The sequence below is a fragment of the Ailuropoda melanoleuca genome, chromosome 1, assembly GCF_002007445.2.
Source record: "Ailuropoda melanoleuca isolate Jingjing chromosome 1, ASM200744v2, whole genome shotgun sequence".
NCBI classification, from domain to species: Eukaryota; Metazoa; Chordata; class Mammalia; order Carnivora; family Ursidae; genus Ailuropoda; species Ailuropoda melanoleuca.
The window spans coordinates 135,900,668-135,924,678 of NC_048218.1; the positions used below are offsets into that span (position 1 = coordinate 135,900,668).

The 24,011-nt window shown below is 35.6% G+C and overlaps 1 protein-coding gene across 1 annotated transcript in view; it reads right to left on the bottom strand.

Moving 5' to 3' along the window:
* Positions 1 to 6,295: 6,295 nt before the first annotated feature.
* Positions 6,296 to 24,011, bottom strand: part of SEMA3D (semaphorin 3D) — a 200,649-nt gene continuing 182,933 nt past the window's right edge. The window contains 4 exon segments of the mRNA XM_034667196.1: positions 6,296 to 9,978; positions 17,286 to 17,425; positions 17,697 to 17,717; positions 20,927 to 20,964. Coding sequence (XP_034523087.1) covers positions 9,553 to 9,978; positions 17,286 to 17,425; positions 17,697 to 17,717; positions 20,927 to 20,964 — 625 coding nt within the window. The 3' untranslated portion in view covers positions 6,296 to 9,552.

Consider the following 24,011-nt stretch of genomic DNA (forward strand, 5'->3'; position numbering starts at 1 on the left):
TCAACTAGACTTTGATCTTGGGCTTCAGTGTCCATCCTGTAGGACATGTACTGCCCAATTTCCTAAGAATCTTGTCAAGTAAGTTTATCTGGAATCCCCCACCCTCAATATCTGATCACCCTGGATATCCTATCATTTCCTTATTCTTCATCATCCCTAAATGTTATCTGATTACCCTGGCCTGCCTTCCTCAAGAATCCTGTTAAGTTGGTTTAACCAGAATCCCCTCTTACTCCTGATGTTTCCTCTTAGCAATTTTCTCTCCACTGACCCTCACTCACTGGCTTGCCCATGTTAAATTTGGAATTGAGCCCAGTTGTGTTTTTGTTTTTGTTTTAATTTCTATACAGGCTGTCTTTAACTTAAGACATATTCACTGTTACTGATTTCTTACACTTATCCATACCGCCCCAACCAGTATAAGAATAGAGCACACTCTTATTTCCCCTTGTTCCCTATCACCCCTAAGACATATAATCCTATTAATTTACTGTTACTGATTCCTTATACTTATCTATATCCCCCCACCAATAAGGGAAGAACAGAGCACACTTTTATTTCCCTTTTGTCCCCATCACCCCTCACACCATTATAAATTGATACTATGAGGGATGAACTGGAACCTTATCCAATTTGCCATCTTGACAAGAGACACCACAAACCACTTCTCCATGTTAGTTGCTCTCTTGGTAAGATAAAGTGGAAAACAAAGGAGAGTTGTCTAAATTTGTGTGGTCTGGAGTTCCTTTTTAGATTTCTCAGAAGCACGTCTGTATCGTTTAAATCTCAGAAAACTCTCTACTTTCTCAAAAATAATTACTTTTATATTTTTGTTACTTAGATCATTTATATAATGGGTATGTAAAATACCATTGTATAAATACATTTACAAATAGCTTTAATTTATACTATGTCCAAAAGAGAGGAATGTAGTTTGTTTTTGTTTTTATATAATCACAAAGAAAGTAAATTGCTACAGCTAGGAATGTTTGTTTTTCAGGCAGGGGAACTTGAAGAGCTGATTTCTGCAAATTGCATACATCAACCTGTATTCAAATTAAAATCAAAACTCTCCTATGTCAGTATTTCACTTTTAAAATATATAATGCATCTTAAGTAATGCATCTTAATAGTTCTAAGCGACAGAAATTTACTTTGCTGTTTAAGAGACAAAATGTGTAAATGTAACCAATATGCCTAATCCAATCACATTTGTAGTGTTGAAAATGTATAAAGAAACAGTGCTAAAACTTTGGTTTGCTTTTATTTATCACTTGACTTTAAAGGTCTAGTAGAATGTTTTTCTAAGAAGATTTCATTGAACACTGACGTACTCTTACATGTAAATCAAAGAGGAAAATACGATGGCAAAATAAAATATTGTTTAGCAAAGAATATCTGTCAGAGAAATCTATTTTCTTGACTACGCTATGAATTTAAATCTTTCAAGTTTTCTTTAAAGACCTCTTCAGAGTCCTGTGCTTAAACAAACCATCCATTACAAATTATATGGGCCTTCGTTCTATCAGTTTAAATCTTGTAGTTTGTGGCATTGAGTCCACCTGAATCAGAGGAAAACTCCAGCAACACCAGTTTGTAATTGTTGTTTAAAACAGACGAACATTCAAAATGAAAATAGATCTTCATCAATTTACCAATTTAATTTAAAAAGAAGCACATGGGGTAGGAATTTTTAAAAAAAAAAACTGTTCCATTTGGTGGAATTTTTTTCTTACGAGTTCCTTAAATAAAGAATCACAATAATCTTGAGGGAAACTCTTTTGTTGTTTCACAACAATTGTTAAGCTCTTTTTTAGTTGCTAAATGCTGCTAGATATTAAGAATAGAGATTTAGTTCTCAAGCCATTTAGCTTAAGGAAAATTCATAATTTTGGAAGCTTTTTGATTCCTAAGAAATATCTCATTAAAGACAGAGAAATTAATGATAACTTACATCAGGATACACACTAATTTAGGCTCCAAGTTGACCACCCAGTTCTGCTTACGTTCACGGCATTCCCTATTACATTGCTTCTGGCATCTATGCCTGTGACCACAAAATAATTCCAAGCTTTCATTTCTCCTGAGCACCAAGCCGATATTTCAAACTGCCTACCAGCCACTCTTCAAATCATCCCCAACTCAGTAGTTAATGTTGAAACCATGATCTCCCACCCTAACCTTTTCAGCAATCCCCCATTATCAGTGACAGATATGTTTCAAGACCATCAACGGATGCTTTAAAACGCAGATAGTACTGAATCCCATATATACTATGCTTTTCTTTTCTATACATACATACCTACGATAAAATTTGGCTTATAAATTAGGCACAGTAAAAGATTAACAGCAATAATTAATAATAAAATAGAGCAATTATAACAATACACGGTAATAAGAGTTATGTGAATATGGTCTCTCTCAAAATATCTTATTGGAGCGTACTCACCTTTCTTGAGATGAGGTGAGATGGTAGAATGCCTGTGGGAAGAGATGAAGTGAGGTGAATGATGGATGCAGGCACTGTGATGTAGCGTTTGGCTATGAGTGACCTGCCGGTTGGTCTGTGGAAGGATCATCTGCTTCCGGGTCATGGTTGATCAGGGTAACTAAAACCATGGAAAGTGAAACTGGCCATGAGGGGGGACTGCTGCATTTCCTTTTTTTTTTTTTAACTGTCATCCACCCAGTTGCAAAACATGGAAATCGAGAGGTCGTTTATCACTTTATGTTTATTTCTCATACGCAAATTTGAGAAAATCTCATTCTGTCATTTCTCTGCTTAAAAATACCAAAATGTCCCCTTCTGCCTACAGGAATAAATCTCTATCCAGTCTGAATCATAAAGTTCCTAATAATCAGACCCTTGGCTTCTTGTCCAGCTTTCTATGATTTTCACACAGGAATAAGTTATAGTAATTCTCATTCTAAACTGCCTGTGGCCACTGAAACCTAAGACCGCTTCCAAATGTCTGTTAAAACTAACTACAGCAATGACACAAATTACAACAGGTGATTGAACGTTTTTGTTTGTTTGTTTTTCAATAGTAAAAATGACCTGTATGAAAAGGCTGCAATTATAACACAATTCAGTAATTGTAGATAATTACCCAGTCATACTTATTTCAATATATTAAAAGCTTAGAGGGATATGACCCATTAAATAATCCTTTTCCTGATTCTAAATGATAACTTCCCATCCCGTAAACTGGTTTCATCCTCTTCTTTTCCAGGTTTATGTACTTAAATTAATACTCTCTGAATATGCCCCATATACTCCTGCAATACATATTTAAACACACTAGCTCCTCACTAACAGGACCCAATAAAATTGAGAATTTGTAAAGGGCAAAAATGTTGGGCTACATTTTAGCCTATCTCTACACATAAACAAAACATCCACAGTAAGTTGAAAGGGCAAATTATATTGATATAAAATCTTTCCTACAGAAAATAATGATTTGTGGGATCATTTAAAGACATTTTGCAAGTTATAAATATTTCTCTTCCTTCTTCAGTTACCTAAAGAGCATAAGTCAGTTTATAATTTTGTTATGTAAGCCAGAAAGAAGAAACTCTATATTTTAAGTATCAACCTTGAACAGTGTTCAATCCAAGAAAGGCCAACTCAGCTGTTTGGAGTCTTTTTGGCATATTAAGCACATAGTTCGATATCCCAGATGCCTTAGGCATTTCCATAACAATAAGGTGTTGCTTTGAAAACTAGACATTATCCCAGGGTCCCTCAGGCCAACCAATGTCCTAGCTGTCACGTTTTTTTAAAAGAATCACAGTGTCCCTGAAAGTCCATAATGTAAGAGTAACTGGAACTGGAAGGCTGCATCTATTAGGATGGGTGAATATCTAGTATTTCTATATACTATTCTCTCTTTCCCTCTCTCTTCCAAATTTACTATTGAGTAATTTGTTCTGTGAGATTTAGATCCTTAATTCCTGTTTTATTGTGAAATATCTGAAGTACACAGAACTATATTGAGAGTAACATATTTAAATTGCAATCCAATGCCCAAATTTGTCGACTACTAACATTTAAATATACTAGTTCCTACAAATATATGCAATATAATATAAATATCACATTGGGTTTAGATATTTTTCTAAGAAAATAAGACATTATTGAAACAGTGGTAGCTCCCTATATTCTCTTGTTTCTTGAGGAAAATTTATTTGAATTTGGAGCTTAACTTTTCCAGAAGTGTTTTTTATATGTTTACTACTTACATTTGAATGTATGTATCCATAAGCAGTATCATTTGCTTCTTTAAACTTGATATACCCAGTATAATTCTGTTTGCATTCCTACACTCCTTGATTTTACTCATTTGACATTGTTTCTGAGATTTTTCTATGTTGATGCACACAGATCTTTTTTTTTTCATTTAAACTTCTGTATCCATTTAGCGACTATACTCCAACTTATCCATTCTCCTTTTGTAGAACATACAGATTGTTCTCTTTTTTCTATTATAATTAATCCTACAATAACTATTTTTGAAAACGTCTATTATTGCACATGTGGAGAAGGTTCTCAAGGATGTGCATTTAACTGTGAAAAGCTGGTTCTTGGAATATGGGTATTTTAAACTTCATTGGGTATGCTAAATCAGTCTCCAAGATGTATGTTTGTACCAATATACACACAAAGGAAAAGTATATGGTCTTCTGAAAGAAACAGCAAAGTTATTTGCAGCTTCACCTTCCTGGGCAAGACTTCCCTGGGCTAGAAAAACTGTTAATGTAGATAACAGGTTGTGTGGTTATAGATGCTTTTAATTCTCAACTTAAATGTTAAACTCTTGTTTCTTTTGTCTTGAGAATTACTCATGCACTTTTCTACATTCAAACAAATACAATTGGAATTTTCTCCGTTATTAATCTTGTGTTATGTTTTAGTTATAGTAATGATTTGGACATGATCCTACTAAGGTTCTACTAAGAGTGTCCCATATAAAATTATTTTTTCTTTTAAAGATTATATGTTATTGTAAACTCTCATGTTTACAGATTGTCAGAGCACCCACGAAACCTGACATATTTCTGTACAATATCTCTACAAGCTATTTCCTAACCATTGGGGGGGGTGTTATATATTACCTACTGCAAATATAAAATATCCTTCAGGGATGTACCAAATTGTCAAGAAATATGATTTTCTCTAAAAGAAATTTCTTTCTAGAGCAAAAACAAAAATACCTTAGCTATCTCCTTTAATAAATTATACTCATATAGCTAAACAAAAAGATGAGTACTTTCAAATCTCAGTTAAAGGATGATCATTGGAAATCTTAAAAGTGGTTACTTGTGGTAGAAATGTTTATGTCAGTCTGCAGAAGTCTGAAGTCAGATCACAGTAGAGCGTAGCTATATAATTGTACTGACTGGGGAGAGACATCTATTCCTTTCTTTCATAAGAGAAATTACTGCATACTTAAGGTGCAAAACATATTTACTGAACGTTACCAGGAAATATTTTCGTAGGTATTTGATTTAGTGCAATTCCCTGTCAAATATTCTGTTACTGTGTTTAGGGTTTGAAAATAAAACTTGCACACAAACCAACATTCTGTTTGTAGCCATAGAACACTAATGTTTGTGTTTTATTATAATACAACCAAAATATACATTTGACAATTTTCAATTATTTTAGATTACAAGACCACATTTCTTTTAAAACAGCAAAACTGTAATTTGAAATTCATTGGTAATTTGAAATTGAATTGATTGTAGAAATTACAATACCAGAATTAAATTACCTGATTAACTGAAGATTGTTGCCCTTTCCCCAAAATCATCTATCTCAAACTTACCATAAATACTTTACACTACAAAATATTAAAATGAGAGGTATAAGTCATGTGCATGTTCCTGTCTTTGCACTGTCAATACGTAAAATGTTGGAATTTTAGATCTTATTTTTTAACTTCACATGTAAGCTAAGTTATTTAAATATTTTGGTTATTTCCTGTGAGAAAAAATATACCTTTCTATAAAAACACTTCAAAATTTTCTTTTTTTCCCTAAACTGTCCATTCCCAATAAGGTTAATCAATTTTCCAACATGTTGTTTAAGACAAATGTTAACATTCTAAAGAGGAGTTTCAGTGTTAATTTTCCTTTGTATTTATGATATATATGAAATATAGCTTATATTTAAGTTTAAAATATCAGTGTTTAATGAATGCTATTGTTCAACTTAATATTTTGTGGACATTTGGATAATAGCAAATTGTCTTTGAAAGCTTAATTTTGATAATGTTGATAAACAGGCACTGGCCACTGTAAACTTATTTTTTAATCGAGTCTATACAATTCAGCAGGAACAAAACTTAATAGCATAAAAGAACTGAAATATAGACCAAAGGCAGAATTCAAGAGTAAGACTGTTTTGTAGGCAGCATATTGTAAATGAGCATCAGCTAGCCAACAGATTGACGAGATTTTCGTGTAGATTACAATTCTTCTACTGTTGTAGCTTTTGGAAATTTCTAAATTCTCTACGACTGTTTTTCCCATCTTTTAAGCAATTTCGTTGGTTTTCAGAAATGTTTATTCAGTAATATGAATGTAGTGTGTTGAGCTCTTCGGAGGAAAAAAAGGTTCTACATAAATTAATTACTTAGACTCTTCATTTCTAAGCAAACTCTTAAAATTCCCAATAAACTGAATGTAAATGTATGCAGAAAGGCAGGATTCCATTTAGCAGCATAAATAGCTGGAATGAAATGCAGGAGAGAATATGCAAGTTAAAGATATATGTATTCAAAACAGGAGAGAAAAATATGAAACCAAGAATAGGCAGACATTTTAAGACCTCTCCATAGATAACAAGTTTCTTAACAAACCTATCTGAAACTATTAACTATAATTTTACTTTTCATTATTTCAAGGAAAATTTGGTAAAACCTTCAGTGGTGAGGAAGTATATATTGTGTCTCATCTCTAGACTTAATAGAGTCATACTGTCCTAAGTGTTCTAGGCAATTAAAAGATTAAAAAATTAAATGTAGCTTAGATGTCCTCTACCTTCATAAATACACATACGTCTTTGCCCATATGTTTTTTTTATTATATGACATTTTGTTTTACTCAATATTTATTCAATATTTCAAATATACTTTAATCAATTATTAGAAATTAATGTTTTAGATCCGAAGCAGCCAAAATATTAGCTATAAAGTAAAAGAAGTTGCCCAAATTTTATCTAAATAATTAAGATTAGAAAGGAGTAATTAAAAAATGGTTTGAGCGTTCATATTTTGATGAAAACCAAATTTATTACACAAGTTAATTCTAACACTTGAGCTTCATGTAATTTCCCCAAAGACACCTATACTTTGATCATGGCTGTCTGATACACAAAATTAGGAAATGTTAAAAATGAAACACTCCCATTTATTTGCTTTGAGCTTGCCATAAGTTCCTGGAACATTTAAACTCTGCAAGTCAATAATTACAAATGCTCTCCTTATGATATTCAATTAGCAGCCCGATGCTCCCTATAGCCATTCTTATGCATTACTTTTTTAAGAGTGATTGTTTCTGATTCACTTAAAAAAAAAATTCAAGTTTTTGGTAGAGTGAAACATCTACAAATATTTACGGGTATCATTTCAAACAGGGTCCCTAACCTCATACAGCCATGTGACTACTTTGAGATAGGTTAGCAAGGCAAAGAAAATGAACCTAAGATTGAACATTCCGAACATACAGGCAGTCACAGACATGCTACTGAAACTCTCACAAGACTCCCTCTAACCACATCGGTTCTCACAGGCTCTTCTTTCAAGACACACAGAATGCATGCGAGACGAGCAATGTCTGCTATTCAGTTTTCTGAAAGGCTGCCTTCCATGTGAGGAAGTGGCTAATTTTTCATTTCACACTAAAAAGGGCGTGAAGAGGCAAAACAGAAGAAGGCAAAGGGTTTTGTGTTCCAAGAAGGAAAGGTGAGTTCTGCTCCAACAGGCAGGAAACATACCATACGTCTGCAGAGAGGGATAGTCAAATTGGAAACATTTGAAAAGTGCTAACAAAATATGAAAAATGTTTATGTTAATGCTGTGCGTTCAGTTTCTTTACATGCATTAGTCTTATTTATTATTAAATTACTAAAACAATGCTACTTGAATTACAGCATACAATCTCGGAAATGCAAAAAGATTGTGTGAAGAAAAGATGTCAAAGAGTTAATTTAACCCTTTCCGTTGTCAACATTTTTGCATTTGTTCTATTACTCAACAAATATATATCCCCACTCCCCACCACTGTTTTCTACCTAATTCTATCTCTCTATATATGTATATATTGTTATTTTCCTAGTCACTCAAATAAAATCCAATATTCAGGAGAGAATGAAGGCAGTAAATTGAAATAATTTACAGATTATAATGAAATTTTAGAAAAAGAGAGGGGAAGTACTACTGAAATCCCATTGGTTGTAAATAAATTTGTGTTCATTCTCCCCATAATCTTTTAGAAAATTTACTTTTCTTCAGACTTTCGCTAGCAGTTTGTTATAAGGTAGAAATTTTTTTAACAGATGGCTTACAAATTGGCAGCTACTTATACTCTAGTGACTAAAGCCACATTACATTTTGCCCACTTTATTTGTGATTGTTCTTCCTTTTTATGGGGATATGAGTTTTCCCCAAAGCCAGAATTTATGGCTGTCTTTCTTTCTGTCTCTTAACAAATCCCATCTGCATGCCTTCCTATTAGGACGCAGTATATTTCATGGTGTTTCCCTTATTAAAATGTTTTCCCATATCTTATTAAAATACTTATGAAGCATTCCGTCCCTGTCAAGCTCAGCATATATTCCAGAAACACATAACCGAGCACCAACTTCTCTCTGTGAACCTGTTCCTCTTGACGAGTCAGAAGGAATCCTGGGAGGAGCATTTACATCCTTCAGTAAATCACACTGCAGCACCCTGGATGTAACCCCTATGGTCCGAAATCACACACCTCTCCAAATTCCTAAACCGCACACTAAGAGTGAAGGGCTCCCTGGGAAAGTTCCTGCTGAGAGCCTGAGCTGTATGAATTTGTGTCTTCCCTCCAATTCCTACCACAAGGTAGCCAGTTCTAGAGTGGAATGATATATCTGTTCCTAAGAACACATATATAGCACAACTGCATGGTCAAGTCCATGCTTAATGGTCATGCAAGGGAAATAAAGCACCTCATTACAATATCAAATTTGATGCTCGCTTAGCTCAATTATTTACATGACATAATAAATTCAAAAACTCAGCACATCAAACATTTACAAATGTAAAGCCTCCATTTTGAGGATAATTCTGATACTTTGAAGGTACGTGTTCAGTTCTTGGAAAACTGGTTCAGATGAATTATTTGCCCTTACTACGCCACAGTCACCATACGCAGTCTTATTCAATCATTGTTCTTGTGTCCTTTGCTTTAGTAAAACTCCTTGGAAAGCTCTAATGAGTTAGTATACGGGGTGTACAAAACAGAAGACGGTATTTTTGCAGGTAAAGAATTCTTTTCTTTAAATTAAACAGACAACTACGTGTCCATGGTTCTAGGAAGCTCATCCAGGTCTCTGTGATGTCTTCGATTTCGTTTCTTCTTCATTTCCTGCATGTGCTTCCACTTCGGGCCGCCCTTGTTTCGCTGTCTCCGCTTCTCCCGGTGCCACATCTGTTCGCAGTACTGGTCGAGGCTGAAGTTTGGGCTGCTAAGGATTTGGATGTAGTCTTTGTATCTCAACCGTGACTCAGCCAACAGATCCTTGCCCTGCCCCTCCTCGTGCTCTGCCCTCTGGGTGTTTTCCATCTGTTCATTCTCAATGACATTCAAAGTCAGCTTCACTATGGTGTGGATGAAAGTGTGCTCCTGTGCTTTGCAGTAATACACCCCAGAGTCCTTCTTCTGCAAACTTCGAATCAGTAGCCCATATTCTGTTTTGATGATCCTTTCATCAGGTTTCAGCTGCAGAATTGGAAAAATGTAGGTAATAAATGAAAAACAGAGAGGGCCGTGAGCAAATGAACAAAGGCCACATAGTTTTACTTAGAGGAACCTAAGAGATCTATCCTCATCTCTGTCGTCAAGCACAAGATTATCAGCCATAGCTGAAGAGAGTAAAAAAATTCCACTAAAGTAACAGCCCCCAAAGACACATGTTTGCTTCTCATTATGATCTAACAAAGCCTTTGGAATATAGTTTTTCTCCCAGTGTACAGATAGGAATGAAAAGCTATAAAAACCAATGAAGCAAAACTGGAACCTGTCAACTAACCATCTTTACAGAGATCTCAGACAGCAAGTGGTATACCAAGGACCCCAACAGGTATTTAAATTTCAGAGCTAGAACCGGACATTGACAGCCATCGTGCTGGAAAAAGAGCTTTTAGGGCACGCTACAACTTGTAATAGAGAACTAGAACAATGATTGCAAAAGGAATTTACTCCGTTTTCTGGATATCACCCAATAAGCGAGCTGAATAGAGTATGGAGACTGTTAAGTGGTGACTTGTTAAAAGTCTAATGGAAAAGCATGGATACAGCTTTTTGGATGTTTGAGCTGTAACTGAGTAGGACCATAGTCAGAAGGTTAGCAACATTTAAAGCTGAATTTCCCTTTTTACTATGGTTTGAATTTTGATAGTGTGTGTACATGTAATACTTGAGATTATGTCATTTGTGGAAGTATTTGCCATACCTCGGTATACTATAACATAGTAATGTGATTTCAAGTGTGAGAAAACTCAATGAACAAAAAGAACCCCTCCTGAAATGTGATGCTCTTTCCCTTTGAAGCAAGAGTACTGAAAGACAATTCAAACATTTGAGCTTGCCTGGCCCACAGGCTGGTGTGAAGAGCAAACCTACCTTCCATAAAACTGCAGGCATGTTTACCCACACCAGACCCCTGTTTCATGTGGAATATTGTTGAGTGTCTCAGCATTAAGTAGAATAACAACAACAACAAAGAAGTCTGGAAGACTTCCCAGTTTACACATCTGCCCCTGTATTGTAGAGTCAGCCAATGGAAATCAAGGAGGCATAAAGACAGCTAAATTAAATTTATTCACAGTGGGTGGACTCTACTCTGCATCTTTATGTGAAAAATATGTAGGAAAAAATTCCTCCGATTCTGGAAATCTGAGAAAAGGAAAAGAAACATCTCTGGCTACTGGCCCAGTTAACTAACCAAGTACATAGCCAACCACCCTCTATGCCAGAGAAATGCAGCTGGTGGGGTACCACTGGAGGCCAAAGGCAGGTCACAGCCCAGATCCCTGGTTAATGAGGCTGAATGGTCTCCAGACTGCCTTCCTTCTAGGCGGAATCCACACCATCAGGGTTTTGTTTGTTTGTTTCCCTTAACTTTACCGTTTGGTGATCTGGGCGTGTACTTTTCTTTTTTTTTTTAAGAATGGATTTATTCTAAAGGCCCAAGCATTTTAAAATGCTGTTGTAATACACACTAATGTTGAATTCACTTACATTCTCAGAGATTTTGGGAGCCTCATGGCTAAAATAAACATGAACTTGAAATGGGAGGATTCTCAAGGCCTAATCTTAAACAGAAATATCAAACTCAAATTTAACACACTACATATACTTTTTCCTTTAAATAATTTCATTGTAGGAATTACTCTTTACAATTTAAATACATCTTAGGTCACAAAACTCTGACTCCATAGCCGAGGATCAGGTCCTTATCTGCAGACTCTGCTTCCTATGATTACTCATTTATCTTCCCCAATCGCTCTTCCATTTATCAACTTGGTGACACAGCATATGGTGTATTTGGGGGTTAAACGTAAAGCTCTTTGAAGGTTAAAGTGTGAAGTATTACTAGCAACGTTATAGACTACTGCTGTGTTGCTGGAGAGCTGCAGAGGTGATGTTCTGAAGCCTTTATTTTTGTAAGTCTCCTAATAGAAAATGGCCCATGGTTATTAGTGTGACAATCAAAGTGGGTGACTTCAGTTCCAGTTCATCTCTAGATTTCCTTTTCATAACTGGGACTCTTGCTAATGCTTAAACTGCACTTCACGATTGTCACAGCTCTGACTCACTACTTTTTATTGTTCTCTTTAATCTCCTGACAGGAAGAAATTATGACTTTGATTTTGCACACATTATGCAACACTTCATCATTATCCTTGCTGTACTCTTTTTGTATCCTGTTTATCCGTTTTACTCTGAAGTTCGGCTCCCCTTCCCTCCTTTCCAGGCTATGTCCGTCGCTACAGGACTCAGAGTTTCATAAACACCTGGTGTCCCCTTACTCCCATGCGGTCCTTCCCTTTTCCTTTCTTCCATGGAACGCTTAGTTTTTCTTTTTTCTTTGACCCATAGATATAAAACTTGCTTTAATAAATTTCTTTCTGGATTTATCTAATGTTTATTGGATCATTTCAGTGTTTTTTTCTTTCTGAATCTTCAAAAATAGGCCTTGATTGAAATCATATCTCTCATAAAATACAGTTGGGATTGATAGATTTTCCTAGGATTTCCTTGCGATCTAGAGACATGAATCTGCGCCTCCGCCGAAATTAAGCGGCTGATTAACGTTGGCCTACTTTACATTCCCATTCTCTGTGCTGCTTTCATTCCACGCTGGAAGAGGATGCATTACGCAGACTGTATCTCGACAGTGAGATGTCAGCACAGTCCATTTAGAAAATTCAGCTCCTTTACGAAGAGATAATGTAATCTCTGGCCACTGATTTAAACTCACGGAATTTTCTCCACTCTAAAGTGATAAGTAAAAACCGCTCAGCTAAATCAAAACCATGCTTGAACTGGGGTCGACTATTCATTTGCCTAATCTGAACAAGGATAATATATTTGGCATTATTAAATGTAGATCTTCAGTGAAGGGCAATTCATTTAAAATGAAAAGAGTAACGTGGAGGGGGACAAAGGACGTTTAGGTACTAAGCAGCAGGTAAAGGTCAGGGACTATGCTCTCTGATAATAACAGCCTAATGGTAATTCCTTTGCAGATAATTCACCTGTCAGTTCTCTCATAGCTAAAGCATTGCATGTGTCTTGGAAGTGACGAGGCCTTTAAGAATATCTCTTTTCAGCAACAAACGTAGAAGGCTTATTTAAAAATAGTGCAGAGGCAACTCCTTACTTAAAAGGAAAGAAAAATTGAATTTATACATAGCTAACCCCTAGATTAATTTGGTAGAAAATGTAAACTGCAATGGTAATAATAACACCATAAAATAACTAGAAAAATATGTATTTCCTGTTTCATTGGGGAAGGAGTTTCTAAGCATAATAAGTGAGAAATCATAGAGATATAAATCTACAGATTTGCCTATATAAAATATAAAACTCTTTTTTGTGAGGAACACAAAAAATTTAGACATAAAACATAATAAGTTACTTCTATTATGTATAACATTAGAATGTTAACATTGATAATATATAAAAGACTTGTGAAAATCATTTTTTAAATGAACACTTCAATGTAAGATAAGCAAATGATGGGAAAAGCACTTCACCAAATACAACTGAAACCAACAGCTAAGAAACATGACAAGGTAAATTCACAACCACTAATTTTCAAAGCAACAGATATTTACACAGGCAGTTGGGTGGCACAGTTGGTTAAACTCTTGTTCCAGCTCAGGTCGTGAGCTCAGAGTTGTGAGATCAAGCCCTGTGTTAGGCCCCATAGCACAGAGTTTGCTTAAGACACTCTCTCCCCCTCTGCCCTTCCCCCAGCTCAAATAAATAAATAAATCTTTTAAAAAATAGATATTTACATAACATGTTTACACGATACGACATTTTTCATATCAAACTTGTAATGATGTTCTTAAATTGTAAAACACAATTTTGCCTCAGGAGTTCAGGAAAGGTACTAATATGGTGATTTTGGTGAGAAATTACCAACACAAAGTTGGTTATCAAAGGCCATAAAAATAATTAAAGCCTTTCACTCAGTTATTTTTACCTCAAAAGATTTGTCCTAAGAAAGCATTTAGGAAAGCAAAGGAGGATTTAAAAATATCAGGAAGTTGACTACTTTTTTTTTTTTAAGAGGAAATATGTTATTTAAATAACATGGGATAATCATGGATGACTGTGGCATCAAGGTATTGGGTGTAAGGGACAGGAAAAATATGGTATTATAATCGAATGATAAGGAAAATGCTCACAGTGTAATGGTTAGTGGAAAAAAAGCTGGAATAGACATCATTAAAGGCCTCATAATCCTTTATGTGTCACTATATTTTCAAAACCATTTATATTGCTTTTATAATAGAAAGAAGAACAATAAAACAAGGACCTACAAAGAGAAAAATACAAATATTTGAAGATATTTTTAAAATACTTTTTAAAAGCCACACACACACAAAAATACTACCACAAATGGCATAAGGTATTACCTCTTCTAGTCATTCAGACCGCAAAAGTTCAACAGAAGCTCAGGGACTGCCGATTAACTCGCTACTTACAGCATAAACATCATCAATTTCAAGAATAGCTTTATAAGGAAGTCCGCAGATAAGTGACTCATGACCTCCCCAATAGCACCCAACTGTGAAAGGGCTCAGTGAGGAAATGTTCTCCTCCTGGCAGCGAATAAGCCGGTGACAGGCTCTGCCACAGGAGATTCTAGTCCCTCCCACAGGGCGCTTTTCAGTGGGGGAGATTCCAAACTGTGACCTTCTTGGTAAGGAGCAGAAGGTAGCCTGCTGGGAAAAGTGCTTCGAATCTAGTCTGGATCTTGCCCCTTTCCTCAGCTCAGGAAGCAGGATCGCATATTCTGGACAATGTGTAACTACCTATTTACAAAGGTAGATGAAAATTCCAGTTGGAATATTACAGCTAAGATACTTTGAAGTAAAATACACTATTTCTGCTCCATTAAAATTCATGGAGCATGGTGCCACCATGACTGTGTGATATGCTCTTAAAAGGTACATTAAAGTAATGCATTGCGTTTTCAGGAAGATAAAAGACATGAACGCAAATATGAATAGGCAAATGTATATACCTGTAACTAAGAGATTACCCCAAGCAGAGTACCATAGTTTTTCAAAAGTCAGATTAACTTTGCCATGGAAGAAACATAATTATTAAAGAATTATATTTAACTGATGAGAGGTCATAAAAATTTATTGACTATAAAATCAAAATACTAGTTTGGGACATTTAAAAGTAAAATATTGCACTGTAACTAAAAATCTGCATGTTAAAAACATTCAGAAAACATTCCTCCAATATTTCTTTGATAAAAAGTTAATCCTTTATGTTTCAACATTACATAATCATTTCCAGGTCAGATAATATTTTAATATATATATTGGGGAAAATGGGGCCCTTAAAATAAACATTGAGTATAAATATGGCTATGCCATAATCTTAGAATTTATGGATGTCAGTAATGATGAAGAATCAAGTTTTATTGGGGAAATCTGACATAACAAACACTGGAATATTCCCTTGGTATTAACTATGTAAAGAGTCAACATTTTAATTAAAAAAGTTGTTCTCGAAGATTTCAGATGAAGAGAAAGATCTTACCACCTTAATGTAATGATGAAACAAATCTTTACATCAATTTCTTATGATAAAATTTGGTTCTTCTACTGCAAGTCTTCTCAACTCAGCACTACTGAGATTTGGGGCAAGAGAATTCTTTATTGTGAGGGATTGTGAACTGAAGAATGTTTAGCATTATCCCTGACTTCTATCCATGAATCACCAAGAGCACCTTCTGCCGCCCCCCCAGCTGTGACAACCAAGAATTCTCTAGATATTGCCAGATGTGGACAGTGTAGCAGCAATGTGGTTGAAAACCACTATTTTATACTGATGTATGACTGATCGCATACATTATTTTATTTTATTTTTTAAATATTTTATTTATTTATTTAAGAGAAAAGAGAGAGCAAGCATGAGCGGGGGCAGCAGGGGAGGAACAGAGGGAGAGGGAGAAGCAGACTCCCCGCTGAGCAGGGAGACTGAAGTGGGGCTCTATCCTAGGACCCTGAGATCATGACCTGAGCCGAAGGCAGATGCTTAACTGGCTGAGCCACCCAGGTGTCCCTTAAATGTTTATAGACTTATCAAGGAGGCTGTATTCTGGAGCATTTGGTCTGCTGTTTATATGACAGAGAAACTCAGTGTTAGAGAAGTTACAACCTGATCATAAATCCTCAGCCGTCAACTGAACATGTGATCAGTGCTATTTCATATTTCACACATCTTTCTGATAGAGTATATGCAATTGTATATACATAATTTACACTTGTGAATAATCCTCTGCTTTGAAATTCACATTCTCATCTGTATTTTCTCATTTTATTTTCATAGTAACCTTTGTATTTATTTTGTTCACGTTAAAAAATTCTGGCCCATACGGGCTCAGTGACATTACCAAAGGACATAGGACTGGGATTCAATTGAACATCTAATTCTGAATTCTGAGTTCATTCGATTACTCATTACAGTGCCCTCAGTTTAATATTGGGAATATTAGAACTCTATACTGAGTTTCACTGTTTTCTCTTAGGCACTGACATAGAAAAATAAAAACCCTGTCAATTACCCTTTGTTTCATGGCCTTCAAATAATAATACAGGATTTCTCAGGCTACCCGCAGTCACCTCATTAAGTTCAGTAACATACATAACTTATCTACCTCACAAAATTTCTGTGATTGTTTCAACCCATATGTATGTCCCAGAAAGACTGAAACAGAAAAAGTCAAAAGATGAAGGGAACATCCATGTTATCTTCCCTCTGTTGATTTAATTTTAATATGTAAGTGTGAAAAAGTACATGTCCAGCTAGGTATCCAACTTGTTCATATAATATAATAAAGATAGATCTTTCTATTGTTATACAATTCAACTTGTTTTATTTTATGATATAACACAATATGAGTTAAAATTTAGTCCTTAACCTACTGCGGGGAAAATACTGCATTCTTATTTTTTGATCAGGGCATTGTTCTAAACTATGTACAATCTATGAGAATGGAAATTTGAAAAAAAATATGTAACTTTCTTACAAAAATTCAAACTGCTTTTAAATATACTTTATTAATGTATCTGTATTAAATTGTCCTATTCTTATCTCAAATGCATTGTTAAGTTTCATGTTAGTGAGTATAAATTGTTATTTTCCTTTTTATCAAATAGTGATGAGAGCACGGAATGGCACTGAACATTGAACATCTCTCAAACCAAAACTTGATTTAACTTTTACCCTATATCCCTCAAGGTGATCATTCTTTGATGACTATAACCTACCTCCTCTCGATGCTCATCTCCTGACCGCTGGATATACCACTTAATAGATGCTTGTTGGGATTTAGGTATACATTCCAGAAAGGTTGAATTAAATTCAATGCCAAAAATCACCTTTTCATCAGCAGTTTCATGACTAATGCCTGGAAAGCAAACATGGAATAGGAGATTAACCTTGACCTTATTTTAAAAGCAATGGGAAAATAGGCTGATTTAGAACAGATGCTATGGGGGAAAGATTCATATACATTATTAAAGAGAAAGGAAATTCATGATATAATATTGTTACCTAACAGTCAAATATTATCTAATAGATTGACTTTTAAAACTCTATCCCTGCATTGCAATTTTTACCCTTTCATGAATATATTAACTATTTCCAACTGTTTTTTTTTAAATAAGAATTCATAAGACCTAACTCTAAACATTGAGTCTCTTTATCTAAGCTCAACTGAATAAAACTTTAGTGTATTTTAATGCTTCACACGTTTTAATTTGTATAAAATATAACCAATTTTGTGGATAGTTCTGGAAGAGGAATTTACTTCATCTTCTAAGAGAATTCCTATCATGAATTGATCCACAGAGCTAACCATATAACATTAAGATATTTTAATATCAAAAAAGTAAGTACAATGGTCTGTACTTGATAAAATTATATAATAATGATATTGAGCTAGATGCTCTAATACTCCGAATCTGGACCTTATCTGTATTATCTACCAAAAAACAGTTCTCTTTTATTCAAAAAGGGATACTTAAGCCCAACATGCATTTGCTATAAGATAGTTAATGGGATGCTAAAGGAACAGTGCCTCAGACACCTTATTCTCGTAAATCAACAGCACCATCTGAAATACATTCCATCCAGAGTAGCCAAAGGCTGTGTCCCATGTGTGATCTAAGATCTGTAGCTCAAATTTGATCAAATAAAAAATGACGGCTGTTCAGCCTGGCCCAAACATGCACTTTTTCATCATATATTCAGATGTCTCAATTCTGCAGATGGGCCTACTTAGCATAAACTAAGAGTAAGGTTTAAGGGACCTCTGTGAATCCTAAATGTAAGCACACAAAATTATCAGCAAATGGCATGAATGCACATTTATCCAATAGTTAGACTTTCCTTTGAAGAAACTTCTTTTGAACTTGTTTGTGTTTTACCAACAATGATTAAGTCAGGCGTGCTGACACCATTATGAATTAACCTCATCTAACCTTCAAAATGTGTGGATTCCATTTGAAACTTGTAAGATACCCACTACCCCTGCCAATTCAACAGATTATATCTGCGATTTTCACAGTTAATAAATTTCTAATGCACAGAAAGATTGCCAGTGCCAATCATGGAAGAGAAAGACATACATTATTTCACAGTAACAGATGCCATTCTCCTGAGCAAACGGAGATCATGAACAAAGCAGGGAGCTTGCAGGCTAATTGTTAGGTGATGGGGCAAGGGCTGGGGAGAAGCTCAATTAGACTGATTCAACCAAAGAATTGGTCAAGTTAGTAAAAGATAAATTAGTGAAATCAATGAGAAAAGTGAAATAGCTGATTGTACAGAATCCTTTTTCAAATCAGTAAAAACAGTGACCCTTTGACACAAAGTCATCACTATGTCAGTTTGACAGGAAATTATTGTTACCAATAATCTTTGTCTCATTTCTGAGTCTTAAATTTCCCATTTTTAATAATCTTACTTATAATAGCATCAAAAAGAATGAATACCTACAAATAAACTTAAGGAGGTGAAACACCAGCACACTAAGAACTATAAGGTGTTAATGAAAGAAACTGAATAAGGCACAAGTAAATGTAAAGGTATTTCATGCTCATGAATAAAAGAATTAATATTGCTAAATGTCCATACTACTCTAAGCAATCTGCAGATTCAATGCAATCACGATCAAAATTCCAATGACATTTTTTACAGAAAAATAATCGTAAAATTTGCATGGAACCATAAAAGACTTGGAATAGCCAAAGCAATCTTTAAGAAAGGAAAACAAAGTTGGAGGCATCACACTCCCTGATTTCAAACCATATTACAAAACTATAGTAAAACAGTATGGTATTGGCATAAAAATAGCACAGATCAATGGAACAGAATAGAGCGCCCAGAAATCAACCCACACATACAGGGTCATTTATTTCACAACAAAGAAGTCAGCAGTATACAATAGGGAAAGGACAGTCTCTTCCACAAATGGTGTTGGGAAAACCAGACAGCCACATGTCAAAAAATGAAACTGGACCACTATCTTACAACATACACAAAAATTAATTCAAAATGGATTAAAGTCTTAAATGTAAAACTTGAAACCATAAAATTCTCAGAAGAAAACGTAAGCAGTAAACTACTTGACATCAATCTTACCGACGATTTTTTTTAATTTGCTGCCAGAGCGTAAGCAACACAAACAAAAATAAACAAGTAGGACTAAATCAAACTAAAAAGCTTTTGCACAGCAAAGAACACCATCAACAAAATGAAATTTCAACCCACTAAGAGAAAATATTTGCAAATCATATATCTGGTAAGGGCTTAATATAAAAAAATATATAAACAATTCATACAACTCAATAGGAAAACTCCCCAAATAATCCAGTTAAAAAATGAGCAGGGGAACTACATAAACATTTTTCCAAAGAAAACATAACAGATGGCTAACAGGTACATGAAAAGATGCTCAACATCACTCATCATCAGGGAAACAGAAATCAAAACCACACTGAGCTATCACCTCATGTCTGTCAGACTGGCAGACAAGAAATGATAAGTATTGGCTAGGAAGTGGAGAAAAGGAAACACTTGTGCACTATTGGCGGGAATGTAAATTACCTACCCACTACAGAAAACAGTTTAGAGGTTCCTCAAAAAATTATAAATGTAACTAACATATGATCTAGCAATTCTACTTCTGGGTATTTACTTGAAAAAACAAAACAAAAACACTAACTTGAAAAGATATATTGCCCCATTGTTCACTGCAGCATTGAGAACGAGGGTAGGCACCATCAAGGATGAAGGGATAAAGATGTGCTATATATCTACATAATGCGATATTTTTTGGTCATGAAAAAGAAGAAAATCTTGCTATTTCTGACAACACGAATGGGTCTTGAGGACATTATGCTAAGTGAAATAAGTCAGAGAGAGATAAATACCACACGATCTCACTTATATGTGGAATATAAAAAAAGCAAAAAAAAAAACAAAACACCAAAACCCCCAAAAAAACCCTGAGCTCATAAATACAGAGAACAGATTGGTAGATGCCCGAGGTGGGAGGTGGAAGGTGGGTAAAACGGGTGAAGGGGGTGAAAAGGTACACACTTCTAGAGATGTAATATACGGTGCGATGACTGTAGTTAATTATACAGTATTGCATATTTGAAAGTGGCCAAGAGAGTACCTCTTAAAGGTTCTCATCACAAGAAAACAGGTTTTTTTTGCAACTATATGTGGTGATGGATGCTAACTACATCTATTGTGATTATTTCACAATGCATACAAATATTGAATCATTATTGTTATGTACTTGAAACTAATATAATGTTATATGCCAATTATAACTTAACAAAAAAATCCCTTAAGATTGCAAATACTTTAATTTGTAAATTCCCTCAATAGCTTCTACTTTAATTCCCATGGTCGATTCTCTGTCTCTGGCTTCTCCTATACAGGTGCCAGGTGCCAATTCTATTTTTTAAAAAAAATGATTTGTCTTAGAAATATGAAATAACCCCTTATAACCTGCAGGGCAAACATAAACTCACAAACTTAGCCCAACCTATGTGAAGTCTTTCTGATTTTAATTATTGTTGCTTCATCTACTTTAAAATTGGTCTTTCCCCTCGTAGTGCAGCTCAAATGGCGTCCAGCTAAGTATCTTTCCCTTTACATTACACAAACATTCTTGTGTGCCTACAATGTAGTATACATTCCAGTGACAGAGGGAAAGTCATCAAGTGAATGAAATAGATAAAGAATATAGTATTTGGCAGTGTTGTGCACTGCAAATAAGAATAAAGCAATTTAGAGAGTAAGAGGTAGAATGAGGAGAAAGGTATTTCAGATAGGCTGGTCAGAAGAGTTGTCTCTGAGAAATTAACCTGTTAAACATAAAATTAAATGGTGTGAAGATGGAGCTACGCAAACACTTGCAGGGAAGAGTTCTTTAGGTACAGAGGAAACAAATGCAAGACTAACTGCAGCAGGAACCAGCCTGCGGCTTTTGGAAGACAGAAACTCAGTGAGTGAGCCATGTAACAGTGACGAGAGAGAGGCGCAGGGCAGGCACCAGGAGTGGGATCAAGCAGAGTCTGTGGGCCATGGTAAACGCTGTGGATTTTTTTCCAATTGTTCTCAGAAACTAGTGAAAGCTTTTGAGTAAGGGAATGATGTGATCTAGCTTAGGTTTTTGAAAAGCGGAATAGAGACTGACCAGGGACCAGCATGGAAGCAGGAGAACCAGATAAACAGCTCCGGGAGAGGTACAGTGGTGGCTTCAGTTAAGTGGACACATATGGAGGGGATGAGAAGCAGCCACAGAAACAGTTGCAGCCACAGAGCCATAACAACTTATCGAGAGGGTGTACTCAGATGTGAAAGGAAGAGAAAAAGAAAAAGATGAAGCCTAGCTGCTTTTTTCCCTAAGCAGTTGGGTAAATGGGGGTGCTATTTATTAATGCGGGAAAGTGTGCAGAACAACGAAGTTTGGGAAAATACAACACAAATTCTTTCTCAGATATAATTTGGGATGCTTATTAGTCATCTAACAGGAGCTCGCGGCTGGGCATACAAGTCTGGCACACAGGAGAGGGTTTAGAACTGGACTCAGAATTTGGGAGCGAATTGCCTCTGATCGAATTGAAATTGATGGTGTTAGGCAGTGAAGAGGCAGAGATTTTCTGTTTAGACAGTGGGATGAAAAGGGCAGTTTAAGAACATTGAGAAGGAACAGCCCTTAAAGTAAAAGGAAAAGCAGAAGGATATGGGGCTATGAAGCTCAAGGGTGCTGGGACACCATCTCTTTGAAAACAAAAAGCCCTGATTTGTAGCTTGCTCATTATCTTGGTGTAAAAACTCCCACTACAGCCGAAATCAAGCCACTGATGGCTTAAAATCAGCTCACAAAATTCCTAAATAATAAGCTATCAGCTCTCATGGGACTATTAGAACTGGCTCTAGTGTGTCCCTGCGCGGAAGTCAAACAAAAGAATGTGTTTCGAGGAGGAGGGAGTTAGACATGAAGTAAAAACGAGAACTGAAAATTGGCCATTGGATCCAGGAAGGAGGAAACTGCTGGAGACCTTGACACAAAATGGATTGGGGGCAGTGATGACGATGATGAGCAAAGACTGCGTGTGGTGCGTCGTGGCAGGAACAGCAGATGGCGTGTCACTGTCTCCACCTCTGGCAGGAACTGTGTTTGTGTCACTTTCTTCACAACATTTACCACTATGTGACAGAGAATATATTTTACTCGTTTTTAAGTTTGCCGCCTGCCCCCCCACACCAACACAACTTGAACAGAAGTTCCACAGATGCACGGGTGGTTTTCTTTTTTATTCACTGGTGTATCCACGATACACGAATGAAAAACCGTATCAGGGCACACGGTAACGACTGCTAAATAAGACACTGGACATGACAGGGAGTCACCCACACATTAGAACGGGGAGTTGAACATACGATGCTGGACCAGAGCTATTTTTCAGGAAATGAAATTATGAACGATAAATAATTGTTTTGTTTTTAAACTAAAAACTTCCAGGCCACCAGTTATAGACTATGAAGTTTGGGTTGTTTATTCAATGCTAGGGTGGTCACTAACAACGTGATGAAGACAGTTTCCTTCCTCCAGTTATGTGTGCACGCACATGTGTGCATGTATGAGTGTGTGTGTGTGTGTGTGTGTGCAGGCATGCGCATGCACTTTCTATCTGAAGGTAGAACTTGACAGTGGGAAGCAACCAAAGCTTTGGAATATATACTCTTATATTTTTTTTTCCTCTGTTATCAGACTCGAAAGAAGTCCTCTCTATTCTCCACCCTGTCCCGTTAGTATTCAGGCTCTTAAGATCTTCCATGAATTTTTCTCTGAACAATACAGCCTCTGGTGATCACTCTCTTTGTTAAACTCCCATTTCACTAATTATGCTTTATGACATCTCCCCAAAGAATCTTAAGGTCTCGAAGGAGTTTCTTTGTCCCAAAGTGTACCCAGGACAATTACATGCACATGGAAGTCACTTAATAAACATCCAATGATTGAATGAAACCATGAATTAATACACAAATCCAAATAATGCATCGGCTAACTTACTAACAAGTGCCTACACTCTCATCAGACTTTTCTGGGAGGGTCTCCGAGTTTACCCTAAATGTCCATATGTTTTGGACTATATCCTGTTTTATCTTTATTAGCAGTTTTTAAACTTTACAAGGATGGATAAGGCAGTGAAAAGTACCCAAAAAAAGGACAGGAATTTTAAAAGGCATATGAAGCAAATAATGATATAACAAAGGATTATTCACTTAGGCATGTAGACGGGGGTTGATTTAGAAAATCTCCTGTTGCTTTTCCAGAACATAAGCATTATATAAAATAAGAGCTTCCTATATAATAGATATTTTAAGTCATATAATAAAAAGACACTCAAAGACCAGGCTTAAAATTTTAAATGGGAGAAAAACATATTAAAGCTATACTTACTGTC